Source organism: Megalops cyprinoides, chromosome 17 (genome assembly GCF_013368585.1).
Source record: "Megalops cyprinoides isolate fMegCyp1 chromosome 17, fMegCyp1.pri, whole genome shotgun sequence".
Taxonomy (NCBI): Eukaryota; Metazoa; Chordata; class Actinopteri; order Elopiformes; family Megalopidae; genus Megalops; species Megalops cyprinoides.
Window position 1 is genome coordinate 31,495,424 of NC_050599.1, and position 10,825 is coordinate 31,506,248.

General features: G+C 42.4%; 1 protein-coding gene across 3 annotated transcripts; it reads left to right on the plus strand.

Annotated features, from left to right (window-relative positions):
- The first annotated feature begins 4,263 nt into the window (after positions 1-4,263).
- Positions 4,264-9,589, plus strand: LOC118791756 (neuroendocrine protein 7B2-like). 3 transcript variants are annotated; one of them, XM_036549183.1, is made up of 6 exons: positions 4,264-4,721; positions 5,505-5,739; positions 7,755-7,904; positions 8,465-8,577; positions 8,995-9,056; positions 9,267-9,372. In XM_036549183.1, exons 1-6 carry the CDS (start codon positions 4,719-4,721, stop codon positions 9,283-9,285), a joined length of 582 nt encoding a protein of 193 aa, XP_036405076.1. In that variant the 5' UTR covers positions 4,264-4,718; the 3' UTR covers positions 9,286-9,372. The 3 variants fall into 3 exon arrangements, with proteins under 3 accessions (XP_036405076.1, XP_036405075.1, XP_036405073.1); XM_036549182.1 differs by having other exon boundaries at positions 4,275-4,721; positions 8,468-8,577; positions 8,995-9,048; positions 9,267-9,589; XM_036549180.1 differs by having other exon boundaries at positions 4,277-4,721; positions 8,995-9,048; positions 9,267-9,589.
- Positions 9,590-10,825: the final 1,236 nt, after the last annotated feature.

Consider the following 10,825-nt stretch of genomic DNA (forward strand, 5'->3'; position numbering starts at 1 on the left):
CGGACCGGCTTCACCGTCCTATCCAAAACAACCAAAACAAAACTAGAAAATAAACTCGACAAAAAATGCACCACCGTCTCACGAACTTTATACCTAAAGCTGCTCTTAAACACGGAGTGAGACAACTAAATTCGCACAATATAGTACGCTGGTACTCACTCAAATTCCCCCCTGTGCTTGCCGCCATACACGTTTAAATTACCTGAGGTGCACAAGTTCGTGCACCCGTGACCCTGACGTCATGTGACATACCCGTAACAAAACCTACACGAGTAAGCAGAATTATCTTTTTGATTAAACATCAAGGTGTTTCCGACTCTGTAAATATGTCTCAAAGCCTTCGGGAGTTTTTCATCATTCAAATCGTGCACTAATAATTAAGGAGATTATGGCTAAGCGACACCATTGCTGCTAACGATGAGCTTGCTATTGCTGACGGCGGTGACTGCTAAAGACGAGCTTGCAAGTTAGCTTCTATATAGATAGCTGATAGCGATGATTAGCCACACTCTAGCTAGGAAGGCCGGAGAGCGGGAATGAGAAAGCTCCGTGGCTTCATGGGATGTGTAGTTTTTAGCCCCTGGTTGTACTAGCATACAATTCAATTCATTTTTATTTGTGTAGCGCTTTTTAAAACACAAGTTGTCACAAAGCAGCTTTACATTGTTCCCAGGCCTGAGACCCCTTGAGAGCAAGCCTAAGGCAACAGTGGCAAGGAAAAACTCCCTATCAAGAAGAAACCTTGAGCAGAACCGGGCTCATGGGGGGGGCCCATCTGCTTCTGGCCGGCACTGGGCAGATACAGTTAGAGACAAATTATGCAATGTACTTTAAGACATTTACGATTGACAGACAATAGTAGTTAACAGCAGAGTGATTATAAGAATGTCTCCTAGGATGTCCGGGTCTTGGAATGCAGTTGGCTTTGATGGGCAGGGCAGCGAGGTAGCAGGACTGGAAAACGAGATGAGACGCTTGGGCTACAGCTCCGGACAGGAGCCCGGAGCAGGGAATAGGAAGCAAACAGAAAACAGTGGTTAGTGGATGATAAGAATGGCAGGGATGTAGAACAGAGAGGCAGGAGAGGAGGGGCAGAGAAAAAGGTGTGTAAGAAGTTAGCCCGGCAGGCTAACATTATGGCAGCATACCTAGGGGATGGGAGGCAAGGGACCGGCATAGTCATGAGGGCGACCCTAAGACAGTCAACACCAGATCACGGCACAGGGTCCATGAAAGCAATGACCACTTAGTCCACCAGAGACTCTATGATCCACGCCAGCACCAGGCCATGTCCCTCAGATGAAGGATTTACTATATAGATATGTTTTGAGCCTAGACTTAAAGGTGGAGAGAGAGTCTGTTCCCAGAATCTCAGAGGGTAAGCTGTTCCACAGGAGAGGGGCTTGATAGGAAAAGGCTCTACCGCCCACAGTAGTTTTGCCCACTCTCGGAATGGTGAGAAGCCCGGCATTTTGGGAGCGAAGGGCTCTCTGCGGAAGATATGGGTGAAGAAGGTCCTTAACATAGGGGGGGCAAGCCCATTTAAAGCCTTAAATGTGAGTAAAAGTATTTTAAAAACGATCCGGTATTTAATAGGTAGCCAATGGAGAGAAGCCAGAACTGGGGTGCTCAAAGCGTTTAGTTTTAGTTAAAATTCGAGCAGCTGCATTTTGCACCAGCTGAAGGGGTTTTAATGAGACGTTTGCACATCCTGACAAGAGGGCATTACAGTAGTCTAATCTGGATGTTACAAAGGCGTGGATTAGTTTTTCAGCGTCGTTAATTGATACGATTTTCCTGATTTTAGCAATATTTCTCAGATGGAAGAAGGCAGTCCGAGAGGTGTTAGTTATGTGAGTTTCAAATCAATAACAATAACAACACCAAGGTCTTTGATGGCTGCACTCGGGGCAAGGGAGACACCATCAAGGTCCAGTGTAAAATGAGTGAGTTTGCTCCTGATTGAATTTTGGCCTATGACCAATATTTCGGTTTTGTCCGGGTTAAGGAGGAGAAAGTTTCGGGCCATCCAATTCTTTACATCGGTTAGGCAGGCCTCCATGTTTGAAATATTCAGAGGGACATCGGGTTTGACTGATATGTATAACTGAGTGTCATCCGCGTAACAGTGGAAATTAATGTCATGTTTATGGATGATATCACCAAGAGGCAACATGTATAATGAAAAGAGCAGAGGCCCAAGCACAGATCCTTGAGGTATACCATATCTTACTCTGGAACGGGCGGAGGATTCGTTGTTAATGGAGACAATAGGGCCTGTCCACTTATGCCAACCAGGTTTTCGAGGCGGTTGAGGAGGATACGATGATCGATGGTATCAAAGGCTGCGCTTAGGTCTAGCAGCACAAGAAGAGAGATACAGCAATTGTCACAGGAGAGTTGACCCCATACCAACTGGCTTCCTAAAACAGCTACTGCCTGCAATTGGCACACCGCTATTAATAAGATTTAAAAAATTACGTAAAATTTAGCTCGGAACAATTAAAATAAACTAAATTAAATTATAAGTCGCAAGTTGGGGACACAATATATAATCCATAAATCGATGGTAAGCCATAAATCACTAGAAGTACTTTAAAAGTGCGTTTTAAAAATGGCTATGAATAAAATGAATGGGGAATTTCACTTCCGACACCAGTGTGACGTAGTCTATACAGTTTTGTATTGTAAGGGGAAATAAATGTCGAACTTGAAGCACGATATAGTGGCAAGAAAAACGCATAGCACTTCTGATTCAACAGAGACTGAACCCAGAACATCTGCTTAGACAGTTTTAGATTTGGTTTGGCGCCTATAACGTACATTAAGGTCCCGCGATAGTTTTCGATAAGCCCACGCCTGGAAACCTGTAGAACAGAAACCCGAAACCCCCCATGGAAACGGCTTTTAAACTGAGCCAGGTCAACTGAAGAGGGATTGCTGTATATTCTTTATTTATTATTATACAATTGAGCACATGCTTCTTAAGTTTTGTCTGTCTAAACTAAATATAAATTAAATTTATAATCAAACATTCTATTATTGATGCCCATTATCAAAGGCAAACCCAATGTAGAAAGATAGAGCTGGCAGTAGCTTCGCCGCAGCAGCAACGCTGGCGGTGTGGACAAACGCACGCATGCGAGCTACAACAGTTCAGTGACGTAGGGGTCACGCACACGCGCCGCAACTGGTGTGGCCCCGGCCTTATGGGGCGATGACTATAGATTGTAATATTCACGTGTTAAGGCATTTGCACACCAGGTCCGTATTTTTCGTCCGAAATGGTCGCACGTTTAAAAATAAATACGACCTCACGTTGTGTCAATCCCGTTTACATATCGACTCCGAAACTTTCGTCCGTCATTAAAGTTTTCGGAACAGGTTCGATTTTCTGCGGTTTTTTCGCATCCGTCAAAAGCCTTTGACCACTCAGATTGATGGAACAATTTAAAGGAATCTCAAGTGGGTGCAAACACTATGCATGCACGAACTAGGCAATTACGCACCACTGGATCTGGGATCTCCGGCACAACCTCGAAACACAAATATTCTATCAGCTCTGGCAGAAAAGTGTGATAAACAGACTGGTCACATGCATGACAACTATTGGCCATGATATTGTATGTTGCGGCGTTTTGAGGTTGTGCCCTGGCCTGATTATAACTTCGGATCCAGTCGAAAGGCTGATCACCTAGCGCGCACGTTTCCGATGGCACAATTTGGATTTGTGTGTGTGTGTGTGTGTGTGTGTGTGTGTGGACATAGGCTACTGCCAGCCGCTGTCCAGGATCAACTGGATCGCGGAAATTGGTGGTCGTCTTTTTATTGTGTGGTTCCAGCGTAGCAGCGTATCAAACTGGACCACTGACACCCTGAAATAGACCTGGAAACGATCGGGATAATTCCGCAGCTCCTTTATCAGCAGATGAAACTCTCCTTACTTTTGACGCATTCTCAGGATTGGATGGACCCAATATTTTCTTTTTCTTTTTCTACTTTCAAGAAGTGAAAGGACCACAAAATCATCCTCACTGCTTGACGACTCCATTTTGTCTCATACGGCGAATTTTTGCAACGAATAGAATAATAAAACGCATCGGACTCTGTGGAAGGTTTCTGCGCGTAACGATTTTTTTAATTGGATGACGGATAAAAAAAAACGCATACGAAAAATACGGACTTGGTGTGCAAAGGCCTAAAGATGTGTATGATTTTAACCACGTCAACTTTCTAGTGGGATTTGGTTGACAGTAATGAGGTTTCCAATGTAACGTTATTCTATTCTAACATTTCACATGAATGTGACATTCGTACAACTAACATTTTGTGTGACCCCCTGTTAGCGTTTACAGAGGATTGCATTGAAACGTTACTTTTACCGATCATTTCAAACCAAGTTACAACATTGTTGTCATTCTTACGTCTAGACACTTTAATTTTCAGTTCTCAAATATGTAACAACCAGCCAACGTAAATCCTTTCGCACGTAAATTCTAAAATATTTCCAACTGCCCCCCAGCGTGACTTATTTCAGTTCGTGCACACCTTTTGTACCCCTCCAATCCACCTCAAATGGTCGATACCTGTCTGCCGGGCCAATAATATCCTTAGACTCCAGTGAGGTTTGCTGCCTTAGCAACAGCAAATGATTGACCCTGCGCGTCCAACGCTTCGCCACGGAACTGAATTTCCTCTCGTTATTCCCTGCATCGATTATGGTAAGCAAATACAACATGCTGGTTGATCAAAATCTTTTTTTTTTAGAATTCTCATGTGATTAACATTCTCTTACAATGGAAAGCAAAGCTTTAACGGCTGTGTCGCAGTCAACAAATGAGTCTTCACAATTGTGAGAAGACGATGCCACAAAATGATGTAATGGTGCAGCCTGCTAGACAACCAGAACAGTTGGAAATGAATAATTAATACATTTCTGTGAGACGTGTGTGCGTATTCAGGGTTAATTTGGGGGTACTGTTGCCATTGTCAATTCTTCACAGATTATATATTTTCTCAGAGTAGCTATCCTTTCCCACTAAAACACTACGCCCAGATGACATGTAGAATGATTGCAGTAAAAAATATCACAAACAGTATTAAGCCCTGCCTTTGCTGATATTTTATTGTTCTATAGCTACAATTCAAACGTTAGTAATTGTGTCGAAGCCTGACTATGGAGAAATATCCAACGGAACCTTGATCCGTTATATAATCCTATGATAGGACAAATTAAAGGCATATAATGTATTATCGTGAGCCGTGGCATGTGTGTGGAGCTTGCAATTGCTTACCGAATATACAATTTGAGCGTGCCTGATATGCTTCTAAAACTGCGTGGGCTTGTTAAAATATGTGTTATTTATCTGAGTTCTTCGAAAAAGACGCAGGACATTGAGTAGATAATTGGAAACTGGGATTTCAATGTTATACCCTTTCATGTTAGTGTAATGTTGTAATGTACTAAACATGGAGTGACCGGCCTAACGCCTGCATCCTTGTAGGCGACGACAGCGATACGGTCGACAGCCAGTCTAGCGCTCAGGGTCCTGCTCAGCGTTCTGCTGTGCTGGGCAGCCCTCGCGTCCGGCCGGAGCCCCCGCATGGCGGACCAGGTGTCAGAGGCGGACATCCAGCGCTTGCTGCACGGCGTCATGGAGCAGCTGGGCATCGCACGGCCGAGAGTGGAGTACCCAGCTCACCAAGCCACCAATATTGTGGGGCCTCAGAGTATCCAAGGTACAGCAATACAAGCAGATATATTAATAAAGGTTCCTTATGTGTATTCTGCACAGTCCAGCGATCTATACGGAGAATATCCGGCGAGGTACTAGAACGTCAGGAGATGAAAGTGGTCAGATTTTTTTCTTATATAGAAACTTAAGCACATCGTTATTTTAAATGTTAACAAACAGAAAAAATGACAAAGCTGCAGCCAGATATTAGCAAAGACACGCACCTACGCACAGCGCTGAACTCCGCCTGTTCGCTGATGTTGGTGATAAGCCTTTGTGTTACACAGCTGCGGTAAAAGCCTTTTAAAAGCAGTGAGCGTAGATGGCTGGAGCAGTTCTCCTCCGCTGTGTATCCAAAGTCCTGTTCACACTGCACAGACTCCCAGTAATGACAGGAACAAATTACACAAACACACACACACACACACACACACGCACACACACATTTTGGGCTTGAATGAGTTGAGACTCAGTCATGCTACCCAGATTTTACATCAATACAAGCAAATGGATAGGAGAATGTTCAGTCAGCTGTTTTGGAAAAGCAATACAGCACAGTATTATTAATATATCTATTTGAATGAATATTATATTTATTCATTAATTTTATTCATTGATATGTAAAGCTTGTACACTTGGATGCAATATAGCATTAAGTTAGAAATAAAATTTGTGACAGAGAATTTACCTTTTCAAAAACTGGCTTAAGTGAACATCATATATTTTAGCTGAAGATAAAAATAGTGCAGATAGAATGAAATAGTACAGGTATAATTGCAGTTGAAATATAAAATGAGCACATAAATAAATGTATTTTCCTTAAATGATGTGTTGACTTAAGTAAATGTCTCTACCTTTTAAGTGTTTTTCAGTGTTTGTACTCTAAAACAGTTTAGCCAGTAGATGAGTAGTTTGAATTTAATAAATTTTACAGTGTGTAAAGTATATGTTGATACATTATTTACTGTGTATTGTGCATGTTGGTGTTGAACTTTCCTGCCTCTAAGTTTCATTGAATGACAAGAGTCAAGAATGTATATACAGCAGTCCTCACCTGTCTGTGTTATCACTGTTTGTTAGTTAAAGAGTCATCTTTATTCAAGTGCATCCTGCCTATGGGAAGCACTGTCGTGTAGTGGTAAGGAACAGGGCTGCTGTATGCACCTTTGGATAAGGTGCTTAGTCCAACATTGCCTCAGTTATTTTCTAGCTGTGTAAATTGATAAAAAATTATAACCTATGTAAGTTTCTCTGGATAAAAATATCTCCTAATGACAATCTGTTCATAGTTGTAATTATTTATAGTTAAATGTGTAAGCACTTTGGTGGCTCACTAAGGAAGTTAGATCTGTGTGGACATGAAGGAAGGTAAGAGAGGCATGCAGTCTGGGCACTGAGCCTGCCTGGCAGTCCCTGCATATCTCTTTCACTGGTAAGTAAGTACATGATTAAAGGTTTATGGAAAATGGTTGTTCCTATTGTTTCTTAGGGTCATTCCTGATGCTCTCATCTTTCATTGTGATTGGTCTGGCCCTTGTCAATAAGTACTTTGGCAGAAGCATTGCTTGTTAAGCAAGCAGTTCATGCCAGCACTCCTGCTATGAAGACTCTTTAAGGAAATTGCAGTGATTTCCCACCTAGGCTGCTGTCAGGTGTTCAGAGATAAATTTTATGTAAGAGTACTGTTTGGAAAAAAACACTTCTCCAGGAGACAGGATTAGGTCTCCTAGTTCTCTCTCATGCTATTTTGTTTTTGATGTATTTTTGTCTGTTTCCAATATGTCTGAGCATCTGTCTGCAGCTTTTTCTCCTGAAGTCATACTAAAAAGGACATGGCTCTCCTTGACTAGTGTCATGTCATGTCTAACTCTTTTGTTTAGGTGACCGTTCAACGTCTTGGAGTGCTTTGAAAATTGCTTTATTAGTCTGGTACGAAAATGAGGTGGTGCTCTAGCTTGCATGCACTGTATTTAGTTTTCTTTTCTTAATCCCCTACAAAATGTCCTTTACATCCATCAGGGGGTGCTCATGAGGGCCTGCAGCACCTTGGTCCCTATGGTAACATTCCCAACATTGTGGCTGAGCTGGCTGGGGACAATGTTCCCAAGGACTTCAGCGATGACCAGGGCTATCCAGACCCACCGAACCCCTGTCCTCTGGGCAAGACAGGTAGATCTGAAAGTGACTGAACAGCCACGTAGGTCTGTGAACAGCAAAGCTACAGGTAGATTTGTTAAGGCAGACCAGGACAGATAGGTCTGTCAATGATCAGATCAGTGAATAACTGATATATCATTCAGAACTGATGTGTCTCAGCACAGTTGGAGATGTGACAATTTGAGATTTGATGTTTTTTTAGTTTGATTTTGAGAAAGCTAAAGATAATTTGGTTATAAAGTATAAGTCCACTTAGTTTTAATTCAACAGTTTAACACAAATACAATGCTAGGTATAAACTTTGCAGTGCTAAGAAAAGGATTTTCCTGGTTGTATGATGAGAGCACAGTCACTCCAGGCTTGTAACCATATGCTGTTATAACCTCACTACAGTTATTACAATTTGGTCACAAAGTGTGTGTCCCCCCAATGTTACTCAAACAGCCCAGCAGCCACTCCACACCAAGCCCCTGTGCAAACTCACTGCCTCCTCTGACAGCTCCAGTGACTGGACATGCAAACACTGACATTTAAACTCTGACCCTGTGCTGGTCTTGGTCTTGGTGTTCTAGCAGCAGACGGTTGCTTAGAGAACTCCCCAGATACAGCCGAGTTCAGCAGAGAATTTCAGCAGCATCAGCACCTGTTCGACCCGGAGCATGACTACCCTGCTCTGGAAAAGTGGGTGAGTAAGCACGCTGGCCTGACCCACAGGTGAAGTGACATTGTGTTAGACATTGTGAACCATGTTTTTACTGACCTGCCTTAGCTGTAGGTCAACTATACCTGAGATATTTCCATTGACCTGACTTACCTTCAAATCAGCTATACCTGAGGCATTTCCACTGACCTGCCTTCGCTCCAGGTCAGCTATACCAGAGATGAGCTGGAGGTGTTTTTACAACACCTTCTACACCTGCTTTCTACAAAGGTCAAAGGTCAAATCCAGATACAATAGTTTCACTCAAGACTTCTTGAAGATGAATTCCTTCATGTGCTCACAGTAATATAGATTCCCCATGCCATATTTCCATATTATTATTCTTACCTGTAATATACTCACAGATTAGTATCTGTAACCATGTTCTCTCTTGTCTTGCAGAATAAGGAGCTGTTGTATGAAAAGCTTAAGGGTGGACCGAAGCGAAGCAAGAGGGTAAGAGGGTGTGTCTCTCCATGCCTCCTGTGCAGTGTGCCTGTATATTAAGACACTAATGATTGTACACCCTCATAAATGGAGGAAAGCCACTGGTGATGAGCTCACCTTATGCATCTGGATCACGCTGCGCCACTTTAACTGCATTACTGCAACTGTCCAAAGACGTGAACTGTAGCATATGGGTAATGTGACTTTCTCCTCACCTGTAATTCCAGAGCACTAATCCCTATTTAATGGGGCAGAGGCTGGATAATGTCGTGGCCAAGAAATCTGCCCCACATTTCCCCGAGGAGGACAAGAAGGATTAGAGCACCATAGCCGGCAATGTCAAAAACTGATCCCAGTCATCAAACTGCCCCTCCAATGTATCACTGCAGTCAGCCCGCACTCTTATGGAACAGGTCTGCCAGAATGCAAAGTGTTTGCAAACAGAGAGAATCCATTACTGTTTTGTCCTGTTCTTTCCCACTTGCCTAGCCGCTGGTCAGCCTTGTTTGTGTATGTGCTGTAGCCCAATTTATACAATAAATCTGTATGGTTCATGTGCACGTTTCTGGTGTTTTGACTTTGTATTGCATAAGATATGTTTAGGACATCAGTTTTACAATATTAGTGATAGATTACAGTGAATAGGGGCAGTGTCTGCTAACCATTTTGTAATACTGTGGGAGCTGTGAATTGAAAATACAAGATCTGAAGAGTGAGTTCCCTGTGCTTTAAACAGGTCTGTACTTTTAAAAGAGGTTAAGTACACACACACACATATTTTGATATGATATTTTAATTTTACACTTTAGTGAAGGTTATACAGTACTTAGAGGTTTGTATAGGCTGAACACTGCTCCTTCATTACCATTTCAAAGTGCTTCAGTGGCACACAAAATATCTACATATTATTCAAATACCATAATGAGGGAATACATCCAAAAATATTTCACAGCTCCACAGATGACGATGTAATACAAGGTGTCAAAGAAATAGTTTAAGCGGAGCAGCTGTTCTGATTCAGTGGAGCAAAGTTTTATTCTCTTACCCAGGGAGAGTCAACACATGCATGCTAGACAGGTGATGCAGACAACTCTGATATATTGTTAGAAACATTATCTTATACAGAGTTTTCCTTCAGGAGCATATGTGACACATGACACACACACAACCGATGCCACTTCCCTCTTATCTCCCTGTTTTGACTCTATGGAATTGCTCAGAACTGGTTCACAGGTGTCCTTGTAGCTGTATATCCTGTAGCCAATAACACTAGCATAACCAGTTAACTATCAACCCGGCCGGGAGGAACCTTGCTAGTATCAGCAATACATTCATTTACACGAAATAGTTCTCAGGCCAGCAACAGGCTACATGCAGCTTCAAGAAATAGAGCAAGGGTCATCATTTACATTCTTCATGAATCATCAGCATTCACACTCATTTTTCAGAACAGATGTATGGCTGGAGCAAGAGAGGCTAATCTCCCCTGGGTTGTTGGTTTGCTTAGACTGGTTTCTTTGTCTTTATTTGTTGGGTTTAAAAATGAATTATTGATTTTTTTTTTAACCTTTGCTCTTTTCTGTAAATGTTATGTGAGTAGTGTCAGCCAGCTTACACACATTTATAGCACCTCACCCCCTGCCTGCCAAGCCTGTCAGGTGGTTTACCTTAGTCAATGCATGACCACAGCCCTTCTCACCCCCTGATGCCCCCAGCCTCCTGTACATATATACAGGAATTAAAACGTAGTATAAAAGGTAAGAAAACTTCAGATAAACAGAATGCT